General features: G+C 42.3%; 1 protein-coding gene across 1 annotated transcript in view; it reads right to left on the reverse strand.

The window, feature by feature from the left end:
• The window catches only part of LOC311150032 (bridge-like lipid transfer protein family member 3A), a 39,264-nt gene that overhangs the window by 12,260 nt on the left and 12,862 nt on the right, over positions 1 to 14,142 (reverse strand). Inside the window, exons 2-10 of the mRNA XM_084187274.1 lie at positions 10,608 to 10,770; positions 7,364 to 7,402; positions 7,080 to 7,171; positions 6,735 to 6,924; positions 5,782 to 5,922; positions 5,399 to 5,569; positions 5,009 to 5,192; positions 2,006 to 2,092; positions 931 to 1,101 (exon numbers count right to left, since the gene is read on the reverse strand). Of these exons, the coding sequence (XP_084043400.1) occupies positions 931 to 1,101; positions 2,006 to 2,092; positions 5,009 to 5,192; positions 5,399 to 5,569; positions 5,782 to 5,922; positions 6,735 to 6,924; positions 7,080 to 7,171; positions 7,364 to 7,402; positions 10,608 to 10,770 (1,238 nt within the window). The remainder of the gene's footprint in view (positions 1 to 930; positions 1,102 to 2,005; positions 2,093 to 5,008; positions 5,193 to 5,398; positions 5,570 to 5,781; positions 5,923 to 6,734; positions 6,925 to 7,079; positions 7,172 to 7,363; positions 7,403 to 10,607; positions 10,771 to 14,142) is intronic.

Raw genomic sequence — 14,142 nt, forward strand, 5'->3', positions numbered from 1 at the left:
TATGGACTTGTCATGCTGAAATAGTAAAGGGCCTTCCCCAAACTGTTGCCACAAAGTTGGAAGCACAGAATTGTCGAAAATGCCATTGTATGCTGTAGTGTTAAGATTTCCCTTCACTGGAAATAGGGGGCCTAGCCCGAACCATGAAAAACAGCCCCAGACCATTATTCCTTCTCCACCAAACTTTACAGTTGGCACTCTGCATTCAGGCAGGTAGCATTCTCCTGGCATCCGCCAAACCCAGATTTGTCCGTTGGACTGCCAGATGGTGAAGTGCGATTCATTACTCCAGAGAACGCATTTCCACTGTTCTAGAGTCCAATGGCGGCGAGCTTTACACCACTCCAGCCGACGCTTGGCATTGCGCATGGTGATCTTAGGCTTGTGTGCAGATGCTCGGCCATGGAAACCCATTTCATTAAGCTCCCGACTAACAGTTCTTGTGCTGACGTTGCTTCCAGAGGCAGTTTGGAACTCGGTAGTGAGTGTTGCACCCGAGGACAGACGATTTTACACAATACATTCTTCAGCACTCGGCGGTCCCGTTCTGTGAGCTTGCGTGGCCTACCATTTCGTGGCTGAGCCGTTGTTGCTCCTAGACGTTTCCACTTCACATTGACCGGGGCAGCTCTAGCAGAGCAGAAATTCAACGAACTGACTTGTTGGAAAGGTGGAATCCTATGACGGTGCCACGTTGAAAGTCACTGAGGTCTTCAGTAAGGCCATTCTACTGCCAATGTTTGTCTGTGGCGATTGCATGGCTGTGTGCTCGATTTTATACATCTGTCAGCAAAGGTTTTTGCTGAAATAGCTGAATCCACTAATTTGAAGGGGGGTCCACATACTTTTGTATATATAGTGTATGTCTGTTGGTGGATCAGATTCCTACTACAGTAAGATAACCTGGCAGTGTGTTGTAGTAAGTCTCACCCTGGGCCCTCTTGGCGGGGAAGTCCTTGGCCTGGTTGGGGACCTCAGAGTGTGGCCCAGGGATCCCTGACACTTCCACCCTCCTCTGGAACTCCTGCAGTAGTATGCCAGCCCACTGGGCCCGGGCCTCCATCGCCCCACAGTGACGCTCCCAATGCCGACAGCCATCACCTGCAGGTCATATCATTCAAAGTCATACATTAGGGTTATACAACAGGATCCAGTGCATCACCAGGGTTATTGTTGAAAAGATTCCATCTCTCATCCTAGTAAAAATATATAACATGCCAGTTATACACATCAACTTCAAGTATTTTTAGTTTGCATGAATGAATGGAGAGGAGGCTTACTAGAAGTCTGAATGGAGGTTGAGGTTTCATATACTAGGAATCATGTTACCATGATTACGGATAAACCTGAAATAATCGTGAATAATGAGTGAGAAAGTTACAGATGCAAAATATCATACCCCCAAGACATGCTAACCTCTCACCATTACAATAACAGGGGAAGTTAGCATTTTTTTGGAGGTGTATGATATTTGTGCATCTGTAACTTTCTCACTCATCATTATTCACGATTCATTCAGGATTGTCCATAATAATGGTAGCATCCACATTCATGTAGAAGTGTTCAGAAACATATTATATTCTTATTTACAATAAAAGTGACTCCAAAATGACACAATACATTATTTACCATTCATTTCTATTGGGCATAAAATAATCTGAAACACAACCAAAACAAACAGCAAATGCATCCAACAAATTTGTAGTCACAAGATTGATGTAGTCATTGCCTGCTATACCAAATACTAAACTTTTGACTACTTTAATACACATAAGTGAATTTGTCCCAATACTTTTGGTCCCCCAAAATGGGGGGACTATGTACAAAAAGGCTATTAGCTTGCATGAATGAATGGAGAATAGGCTTACTAGAAGTCTGAATGGAGGTTGAGATTTCAGTGTGAGCACTAACAAAGGACGTTGTGGACAGCAGTGAATAAACGTGAGCTCTAATTATAACAAATAGGAGCACAAGTCTCTTGACCGAAAGGGGGAAGTACACTCACCAGGCCTGTGGATGGGGTAGTAGTCAAAACCCAGCTTGCGGAAGGTCAGCTGCATTGCACCCTGGGAGCCTGGAGGAGGAGGCTCATCTGTGTGACATGAGAGGTCAGAGGTCAAAAGCTTTGTTCACCTCTGACAACTAAGTTTCACCATCAAGAGCCTAATTGGAGGGTGTCCAATCAAAACGCATCTTTTGACCAATGGGTAAAATAATATGTTAATTGTGTAGATACTCCTCTAAGAAAAAAGAAAAAAAGTGATCTTGGTAGAATTTCCAAAATCCTGAAGAATAAAATAATATATACAAAAATATATATATATTATAATATCGTCTTTCTATCTCAAAATCATTGTAATGTGGTTAACCTTAAAAATCTAAATGAAAAGTATTCAAATCTAAAAGATAAAATTCAAAACGAGAGTGCCCTTAGATCATGGGAAAAGGCCGCACTTGACCGTTGCACTTGAATCCTTCCCACGGTGAATGGCTATGTCCGCTACGCTATGAAACTACACATTATTACAAAGACTTTGATATTACCGTACGCAACTGATATGGTGAAAACAATGTGTGGGGAGTTAGAGGCACAGAAACTCACATCAATACCTTTGTCAGACAAATAATTTATGCTCTGACTGAACGACTCAAACTCCCCAGCTTATGCTCTCTAAATGGACGTTAGCTGTGAGGGCCGAGATGCATTGACTTTTGTTCGCTATACATGTTGGGGGAAGCTATTCACGAGGACATATGTTCTGTTTTACGATTCCCGAGCATGAAACCACATATTCCACAGTTCAGTGTGCTGCGTGGCTATATTGACGAAAAACAGATTCCATATGGGATCGAATGGTAGGCTTTTGCACAGATGGGGCTCCATCTATGGTGGGACGGTGGGCAGGCCTCTGCGCTCTAGTTATTAATTTGTCTCCTATTTCACACCTAGGCTTAGTGGTTATCCAGGGGGAGTGTTGGAAAGATTTTTCACATTGAGAGAGGAACTGTTGTCATTCCCAATGGATGTAAAAAAAAAAAAAAAAAAAAAAAAAAAAAAAAGACTTGGCTGACTTTCTGTGTAATGAAAAGAAAATGACAAAAAAACAGCATCAGTAAGTGCCCACACGAGTGATGACTGCTCACCTCTAACGCTTGGAAGAGCACTTTGGGACCTACTTCCCAATCCGTTTGACTGTGATCCTGGGTCAATCGACATGCCGGTTAGTGAAATCGAACAGCTGGTCGAGCTGTCATGTGACCGAATGCTGCAGACAACGCATTCACGGGTCACTACCTAGGAGTTTTGGTTCCTGACTCAAAGGGAATACCGTGCAGTCTCCCTCTGCGCATTAATGCCGCATTCAAAACAACTGGGAACTTGGAACTCTGAAATCTCCGACTTCCGACTTCAGTGCATTCAAGACACTCTGAAAGAAACGAGCTCCAACTGGGAAAAATAGTTTTCAATAGCCATCCAACTCGGAATTCCAACTCGGGAACTCGGGCCTCTTTCTAGAGCTCCGACTTTCCGACCTAAAGAGCACTGACGTCATGATTTGATCTCGTATTTTTTTTAAAGAGTTCCCAATTGTCTTGAAACACCATAAAACTCATGGCAGGCTACCCTTTGCCAGCTCATATCTGTGTGAAGCTGGATTCAGCGCTCTCGTCTGCATTAAAACCAAATATCGATCCAGGTTGGATGTGACAGCAGAGATGAGGTGAGCACTGTCGACCACTCCCCCTGACTTTGAGAAGCTCCGACACGATATGCATCAAGCACAGCCATCTCATTAGTGATGGTGAGATAAGAGATGTTATGTCAGACTAATTTGCAATTGACTGTCATAGCCCCACATTAAAAGTATGTGATGATGAGTTGAGAAGACAATCAGAAATACTGTTAGAATGCTTTTCAATTGACTGCCATAGCACCAAATAAAAAAGTAAACATTGGCTGTTAATGACATTATTTTTTTCACATGGTTGGGGTCGCGAGAATTTTCAGATTTCAAAACGGGGTCGTGGCCCAAAAAAGTTTGGGAACCCCTGCTCTATCATAATCTGTTCAAAAGTTATTGGAGTTTTTTACCCTTGCAGGATGGCCAGAGAAAAAAAGTGGTCAACAATCTAGAAAACAGCATTGCGTCAGCTAGGCTGGATGCTGTGAGAAAATTAAGGCAAACTGACAGGCTCACCGTTGAACTCGTCATTTTATCCAATCCGGAGGACATAAAACAATATAGAGGTAAGACCGATATCGATTTTGAGACATGAAATGTAGTATTTTCATATTTTAGTATACGCTTTCCATATAAAGATTTATCTGAAAAACAAGCGTATCTCTGAAATTTCAACGGAGCACTGAACGTACCGCAAGCTGTTTATTTTCAAAGCCTTTTACATTTAATTCAGCTCGTGTCATATTCATTTAGCTTTTTGCAACCCGTGGAAACAACTTTGCAGAAGACCACCACACCACCATGTAAAATCCTCAAAAGTCGCTGCGCTTCACCGCTCTGTCAGAGGTGCTTATTATTGGATGTATTAGGTTACGAAATCCAACTTTTTGGATATAATGCTAATGATGTGTTAGAAAAGACACCACTGAACAATTCAGAACATGAAGAATCATATTTGTCTTGGTAAAATGTGTTTTATAACAATAGGAAGTGAAATTTCATCACCAAAGCATGTTTTCACCCACTAATTGTCTAAATTAAAGACAACCAGAAAGTAGAGATAAGATCACTTTAGGCAGAAAAGCTACAAAGGTCAGGGTTATTCAACTCTTACCCTACGAGGTCTGGAGCCTGGTGGTTTTCTGTTCTACCTGATAATTAATTGCACACACCTGGTGTCCCAGTTCTAAACGAGTCCCTGATTAGAGGGCAACAATTATAAAACGCAGTGGAACTGGCTTCAAGGTACAGAGTTGAGTTTGAGGTTCATAGGTTATAATCTAATTCTGTGCATGGCATATCTTTGGGGTGTCTGTGGGACTAACCGGGGTCTGCTGAGGAACTGTCGTTGCATATGTGCAGGTCCAGACGAGAGATGAAGGTGTGGTAGGAGGACTCTTTGACGTCGTGTTGATCAAAGTACTGGTCCAGGGTACTGGGAAAACCACCACTGGGAGAGGGTGGAGGGTCTGTCCATAGAGCGTGGATACCAGGGGACGGGGGTGCAGTCTAACACAGAGAGAATAATATCAGCAATATGACTGCAATTATTACACAGACTATTATAATATCTAGACAAAATGTTTAAGTGAGTAGATAGGCAGCAGTTCAGTAATATAGTTAGATTTGACAAAGAACTGCAGGGCAAAATAAGTGTGGGCTGCAGACTCTGTACTGGTTCTAACAAATATAAGAGAAAGGTGGGAGGATGGTACCTGTAGGGACTTTGCGGCCATGCTCTTCCTCTGTTGGGCAGACTTCTCCATGGCCTCACTCAGGGACTTGGCGTAGTGGATGACAGCTTTGAGCTGAGAGTCCGTCAGCACCCACAGCAGGTCGTCCAGGATGAAGAACAGCTTAGAGGCCAGCACGTTACAGTCCTTCAACTGGGGTATGATTAAAGACAGGAGAAACCTGGTTAGTCGTCATAAGACAACCATTTTACTGGTTAGTCATCATTTTACAATGACACAATGGTTGTTTGTTTATTTACCTCTGATACACCATGAGAACAGTTGCATTTGAGAAAGTGTAACATGGGTAAACTGTTGGGGAAAAGTCACATCAAGTAAAGCCCACCCCCATGGTCCAGTCTTACCCTGCGCTTCAGGGCGATGCGGATGCGTCCTTGGTTGGTGATGAGGCGTAGTGGGGTACTGTTCAGGTCCTGGTCCTCACTCTCTATGGCATCGGCCTCGATACGCAGACTCTGCCAGTTGATCTCCTTAAACGTCAACACCTGGAAGGTTGGACAAAACACACAGAGACAGACAGACACAGACACAATATACATATTAAGGAACCAGTGTATAGGTGGAGCCAGAAGTACACTGGCCTAACAATCTTTGTCTTTACGAGACAAACAGGGAGACCATGTAAAAGAGGTAATCACTGAGGTTTACGCATATGCATTTCCTGATAACTTGATTACTGGATCTCATTTAGAGGGGCAGAAAATCTTGATTAAATAAAACACTAAACAATAGGCCTAATTAAGTGATTTACTGCTGGCCTGAAAAATAGATACAGTGACTCTGTAGCCTAGACTAACTGTACCATGTAACCTGGACATGCTGTACTAACTGTACCATGTAACCTGGACATGCTGTACTAACTGTATCATGTAACCTGGACATGCTGTACTAACTGTACCATGTAACCTGGACATGCTGTACTAACTGTATCATGTAACCTGGACATGCTGTACTAACTGTACCATGTAACCTGGACATGCTGTACTAACTGTACCATGTAACCTGGACATGCTGTACTAACTGTACCATGTAACCTGGACATGCTGTACTAACTGTACCATGTAACCTGGACATGCTGTACTAACTGTACCATGTAACCTGGACATGCTGTACTAACTGTACCATGTAACCTGGACATGCTGTACTAACTGTATCATGTAACCTGGACATGCTGTACTAACTGTATCATGTAACCTGGACATGCTGTACAATATATACTGTGGCTTGACAGGAAGGAAGGTGAACACAGGTGGTATAAATACAATATAATCGTGGTAAGTTAATTATGTGAGTGTACCTCTCCTCTCTTGGGGTCTGTGATGCGGGTGTAGCGGAGGTCAGTTTTCTGCCATTTGGGGTTGAGACTGTTACCCTGGAGCTGCCAGAGCTCGAAGGAAGCATGGAAGGCACGGGACTGCACTTTGATGGTGATGGAGTTGATGATGACTGACATACCCTCCACCACCTTCTCAGCAAAGCCATACTCACTGCAAAAAGATGAGAATCTAGACTTTACATCACATTATTACTAACAACATATGAACAATTGCATATAACTATGTATCTATCCTTTCACTAGTAAAGAGCATGAACAGTGAAATCCCTCAAAAGGTTCCAAACAGACAGAACAGATAAGGCGTACCTCTGGCCAGCAGTGATGGCAATAGGGGAGGGACCATTTGGGGCGCGGGGCTCCTCACACGTTCTCATCTCCACCTCTACCTTGTCCAGGAACTGCAAGGATACCATGGGTCAACATTGTAGGCTATAGCCTGAGGCCACACCCTGATAGCAGTATAACAACATGAAACCATACAATCTGTTACAAGAGAAAGAAAGGGCGAGAGACAGAAAGAGAGCGAGAGAAAGAAAAAGAGAAAAGTCAACAAACTCATGGAGGAATAGAACAAAGAGCAGAATTCATACCAGGCATATAGGGCTGGTCTTCAACTTTGTCCATTGTATCTAAGGGAGACAAAACAGCAGGGGACCAGTCATGCACAAACACTTTCCTCAGCACTGTTCTACTGTAATGTTTATCATTCACTGTGCACAAGATAGCCTACACCAAGAAACAATGAGGCTTGTGCTTTTAGACCTCTCCTTGTAGACTAATATCTGACCTAGACTGGCTTCAAACTAGTAATATTGGAGATAAAAGGGACACCAGGGCCCTCAAGAGGCAACCCACGCAGAGCTCATCTCCTCTGATCTAGTCCACATCTCCCTAAACAGGTTGCTCCATTCAGGCCTATGTCCGGTGCTGTTGCTAGCCTCTGACCTTTTGTGTTCTTCCACACTGTTTCTCTCTCTGTTATCTGGAGATAGCAATGGGTCTAGAGATGTGTGCACTGATCTCAGTGTTATCAGACAGCAGTACTGCTTATCTCTGGACTGCTGGCAGGGAGCGTGTGTAGCTTATGCCCTCTGTGGCTTTCATTGATGGAGCTAAAGGCTACACAGTGAAACCACGATAACATGGTCTTGTCAAACCACTCACCATATGTTTTGCTTGGCAGTGCTTTACTGCTTTCATGTTAATCTTCCTTTGGTCAGCATATACTGACATTAAAGATGGAATCCGCAGTAGGGGGAAACAGTGCCACTGGCCGCCCCACCATCGCTCTTATTGTTTTTGTGTCAGCAGCATGGGGAAAAAAATTGCAGTACATATTGTGCTCTTCTATAACGCGTGCAATGATATCTGAGGGGGGAAAACACTGTTTTCGTTGTTTGCGGTAACGGACGTGGCAAACGGACGTGGCTGTTTCACCATTAAGGATTCAAGCTTTAACTACAAAATTAATGCAGTGATATAATTCTGGAAAACCCTTTCTTATCTGTATGCAGCAATTTCCATTGGGGAAAGATAGGGCTGTTGCGGTGATCGTATTACCGCCACACCGGCAGTCATGAGTCATGACCGCAGTAAAATTCCACGTGACCGTTGAGTCACTGTAATCTCCTCTTATGCACTCTGGACATGCGTTGGTAGTACTCAACTTGCTAACGACCATCAGGTCCTAATGGCCTGGTACTCAGGGCTCTATTGTCCCCCTAACCACACTGACATCAATGCAAATGCCAACGAAAACCACATCAAACACTTGTCATCAAAACAGTGTGTGCTTTTAAAACTCACCTCACTGTGATGATCAATTAGATGAAATGAAAGAAGTTCAACAGCAGGTTGAAACTGAGTGTAAAACATGGTTGTTGTGGATGTTGATTCAAAGCCTAACACAACGAAATGGACAGCGCTTTCTAAGGTGATGATTAATTCAAACACCCATACACATATTAGAGCACACAGTGACTTCGGAAAGTATTCAGACCCCTTCACTTTTTCCACATTTTGTTACGTTACAGCATTATTCTAAAATTGATTAAATAAAAACAGTTCCTCATCAATCTACACACAATACCCCATAATGACAAAGCAAAAACAGGTTTTTAGAAATGTTTGCTAATTTATAAAATAAATCAAACTGAAATACCTTATTTACATAAGTATTCAGACCCTTTGCTATGAGACTCGAAATTGAGCTCAGGTGCATCCTGTTTCCATTGATCATCCTTGAGATGTTTCTGCAACTTGACTGGAGTCGACCTGTGGTAAATTCAATGGATTGCACATGATTTGGAAAGGCACACACCTGTCTATATAAGGTCCCACAGTTGACAGTGAATGTCAGAGCAAAAACCAAGCCATGAGGTCGAAGGAATTGTCCGTAGAGCTCCGAGACAGGATTGTGTCGAGGCACAGATCTGGGGAAGGGTACCAAAACATCCCTGCAGCACTGAAGGTCCCCAAGAACAAAGTGTCCTCCATCATTCTTAAATGGAAGAAGTTTGGAACCACCAAGACTCTTACTAGAGCTGGCTGCCCCGCCAATCTGAGCAATTGGGGGAGAAGGACCTTGGTCAGGGAGGTGACCAAGAACCTGATTGGTCACTCTGACAGAGCGCCAGAGTTCCTCTGTGGAGATGAGAGAACCTTCCAGAAGAACAACCATCTCTGCAGCACTCCACCAATCAGGCATTTATGGTAGAGTGGCCAGACGGAAGCCATTCCTCAGGAAAAGGCACAACAGCCCCCTTGGAGTTTGCCAAAAGGCACCTAAAGGACTCTCAGACCATAAGAAACAAGATTCTCTGGTCTGATGAAACCAAGATTGAACTCTTTGGCCTGAATGCCAAGCGTCATGTCTGGAGGAAACCTGGCACCATCCCTATGGTGAAGCATGGTAGTGGCAGCAATGTCCTTGAGTAGCCCTGCCAGAGCCCGGACTTTAACCCGATCGAACATCTCTGGAGAGACCTGAAAATAGCTGTGCAGCAACACTCCCCATCCAACCTGATAGAGCTTGAGAGGATCTGCAGAGAAGATTGGGAGAAACTCCCCAAATACAGGTGTGCCAAGCTTGTAGCGTCATACCCAAGAAGACTCGAGGCTTTAATCGCTGCCAAAGGTGCTTCAACCAAGTACTGAGTAAAGGGTCTGAATACTTATGTAACTTTTATATTTATTTATTTTATTTATTTTTAAGTTAAGCAAACATTTCTAAAAACCTGTTTTTGCTGTGTCATTATGGGGTATTGTGTGTAGATTGATAAGAAGAAAAAAAATGATTCCCTTTTAGAGTAAGGCTGTAAATTAACAAAATGTGGAGAAAGTCAAGGGGTATGAAAACTTTCAGAATGCACTGTATGCATAGGCTTATGAGCCCAACCATCCCCTACCCCCCTTATACAATACATAGTCTACCGCATATTACACATGGCAGAAAAACATACAACAAAACTGATTTAAGATGTCTTTGGTACATAACTGGTCTAGCCTATACAAAAAATTTTAACAAATTCGAGTAATCGCCTTTGAGTGTGGATATATTATTATGCATACTGGATGGACTGGTTACCTTATGCTATGCTCCAAAATGTATATCCATGAGTCTGGGAGGGAACGTATAGCCCTAGGCAATGCTGTATGTGTGGAGGCCTGGAGATGCTAAACGTGTTTATGTTAATTAACTGTAAATTACCGTGAGACCGGCAGTATTTTGCATGACAATAACCAACTGACAAAATGACATGACTGCCACAGCCCTAGGGAAAGACTGATATGGATTTGACATGGTTTATTATCAGAAGAACACGGTTGTCTCACCCTGATTGCAGCCTTGTTGCAGTAGACCCGGGTGACCGCCAACCAGGTGGGCAGGTCCAGCATGTTCTGCAGCACCTCTTCATCCAGCTCCAGGTTGGACAGCTGGCCCTCGCCCTTCAGCGTGCTCAGGTTGATCTTGTCTGGGGACAGGTTCTTGGTGAACCTTCATACAAAAGGAATGAGAGAGAGAGGTTAGTTCAGGAAACCGTTGTGTGTGTGTGACATAAAACACACTGATTGCTGCGTTCACATATGTATATATATATATATATATATATTTTTTTTTTTTACATATGTTTGTGTGGTTTAGGAGGCTATGTGAGACACGGAGGTTGAAATGAGATGATAGTCGGACCAAGGTCAGCTTTTTGCAGTGATATTGGCAGTGAGATGTAATTGTGAGGTTCATGCTGTAGATATAATTGAATCCCAGGCTGTAGTAACAGTCTGTGTCTTGGCCAGAGTCCCACCATAGCTCTCCATCTGGCTTCATTGACCTTACCCTCCACTACAGCTTAAAATTAACTGCTGAGACATTTGCCAGAGCAAAACCACACAGTGAAACGGTGGTGAGGAGTAGGCTAGCTGTAACATATTCTGAAAAGATGATTACCAGTATGTGGCAACAAACCGACCAGTTAGTGTTCCAATCTACCACACTCACCATGACTGACAATTATGACCTTAATTGCACACTCCTTAAAACTAAAACCTGACATTTCAGACTCCAACACAAAGGCTGGTGTTGCTTGGGTTTTGGCTGGTGGTAACAGAGCTAAATGCCAATGCACAAGAGGTCTGACTAAAGTGATGGACTGACTCACAGTCCACTGTCCACTGTCTGGGTAATGCTACTGAGACAAGTGAAACACTGGTTCAAGATGATGTCAGGGGCTTGATTAGTAGCCTAATAGGCCTAGTGCAGCCTTTGGTATACAGCAACTTCCAACAGCATGCCTTTATTAAGGAGAGGGCTGAGATACCAGCATAGAGTAGAGCATCAACCCAAGTCCAGCAAGATTTGAATTAGCCTGCCAGTAAAGGAGCATGCCTGTTATCAGTCATCAGATGTAGGGCAATTCCACGGAAACTGACAGATTTTTCACTTTAAAATGTATGCCAAACAAAAACCATTGATTTCAAAGTTTAACAAACCATACAATTTTAACACATTTACTGGAAGAACTGTGCAGATGCAAAGTTTGGTAACAGAATATAAGTAAAATCTCCCTCAGTTTTTTTTATGCGACCACGTTTTCCAAAAACGTATACATATCTGCTCTGAATTATGATTCAAATATGTCTACAGAAAGAATGGGGTGTCAGCTATGACATGACACCTTGAGTTAAAAAAAATATATTTTGGTTAATGAACTACAGGAGTAGGTGAAGTGGATTTACAGCCGCTAACGGAATTACATTATGGGTCCCTGATCTGTACTATACAGAAATGCATAATTATGGAAATGAATGTCATTATCTTCATGGTGATGTATCCTGAATAGGTACACAAAGGTAGAAAAATGCAGTATCCTTCTTTTGCATATTTGTGTATTATTCTACACACTGGCTATTATTCTAATGACCTCCACCCCTAAACAAGACCACATTTGGTTGGTCCGGACCAGACCAAATCTAAAACAATGTTAAGTTGCGTCAATTCAAATCTGGTATTGGAACAAAAAGGAGGTCAATACACGTCTTCTAAAATAGACTAGTATTTTAATTAATGCAAAACACTTCAATGGTAAATATGATGTTCGTATATACGGGTCCACTGAAATACCACGCAGGGCAGACAGAGAACTGGTCCATTGTTATAAGTTCTTCTTTAAATACTCTGACAGAGATAGTTCCTGCTCCCTGCTGGCCTATCAGAGTAGAGACTGAGCGTGGTTTAGACTTACTCAGACTATCGTTGGCGCACAGGCTGGTCCCAGCCCCTTGGCGCTTCACTGTTGCCAGGCATCAGTTGTTTTGCAACTTGTCCAGAGAGTCAGCACCCATAGACACAGTTTTCCTGTACTTTCCCACTCTAACTGTACACTTTGTACATATGTCCTTGGGCAGTTCAACAAAGAGGTAGTGTTTGTGTAAGTGAATCACAAGTCTTATCTCTCCCTACCCCCTAACAGCTCCTCACATGAATCACAGCTTGTTATGTTAAACAGTCTATATCAGTACAGCACAAACCTATTATGTTTAATCATTAATGCTTTCTTATTAAGCTAACAGCACATCTAAAATATAAGAGAATAATTTCCCACACCAATCATAGCCGTCTATGTGTCAGAAGTTTGGACATCACAGTACAGCATAGTACAGTAAATATGTATAGTACAGTACATTATACTGTACTTTACTCTTGTGTGCTCTACTGTACTGTATTGTGCTGTCCAAACTTGTGAAACAAACATCTATGATTGGTTCAGTGGGAAAGGATGCTTGTTAGAGTAAATAGAAAGAGGGTAGGTGGTATGTGTCATGGTAGGTGTCAGTAAGAGCCGGAAGAGGTGACATTAACTGGAGAGAGCGAGAAGAGCGAGAGAAGACTGTTTTCACAGTCTTGCTTTTACCACAAGAAGACAGAAAGAGAGAAAACAGTTATGAGCTGAACATAACAGTATGCCAGTGGAAGAGAGGACAGTAGCAGGTGACCCAACTGTGGTTTGTGACTACTATGGATTGCAATAATTCCATTACTGATTTTTCGGTAATTTCGTTACCAATTTGTCAACAGAATTCGAGTTTTAATCACCAAATAATTCATAAACAAACTTGATATCACTAAAAACACTAACTAATTGGTAGGTCTAACTTTTCTTACTTCTGTGAACTTTCATTTCTTCACTCTTCTTGACTCAAGACACTTCAGCTTTTCATTTGAATGAATTTGTAAACATTTCTAAAAACATAATTCAACTTTGACATTATGGGGTATTGTGTGTAGTAGATCAGTGGCACAAAATCTCAATTTAATCCATTTTAAATTCAGGCTGTAAAAACAAAATGTGGTAAAGACAATCAATGGGTGTGAATACTTTCTGAATTGATTTTGAAGCTTGCTGGTCAAACAGGCTACAGCCTACCTTTTAGTCTAAATCAGTGTTGATGAAAACAGTTAAATATGCTAGATTGTAATGTTGCTCAGTAAACAAAATATTATGTTACAACTATTCGCTGCGCTCAGTCTGGCTCGCGATGATAATAAAAAAATTATCCAACTCAAATATTCAATATCTAACTATAGGGATGTCATTATAAAAATACTAAGCTGTAGACCACAAATCAATTAGCCTATTTTAGATACAACCGAAAACGCATGTTAAAGTTCACTGCCAGACTAGTCAAAACAATTCCGCTGGATTGCGCGGCAATAAAGCTGCATTTTTTTATCTTTCGGATCCATTTGGGTCGGATACAGGCCCGACCCAATTTGGAGCCGATTCACTCTCAGCTCTGACATGTTTTGGGGTCGGATCTAGGGTGACCACATTTAAAATACCCAAATGCGGGACAACAGGATGATTTTGCG

This window comes from Coregonus lavaretus (genome assembly GCF_964263955.1).
Source record: "Coregonus lavaretus genome assembly, chromosome: 22".
Lineage (NCBI taxonomy): Eukaryota > Metazoa > Chordata > Actinopteri > Salmoniformes > Salmonidae > Coregonus > Coregonus lavaretus.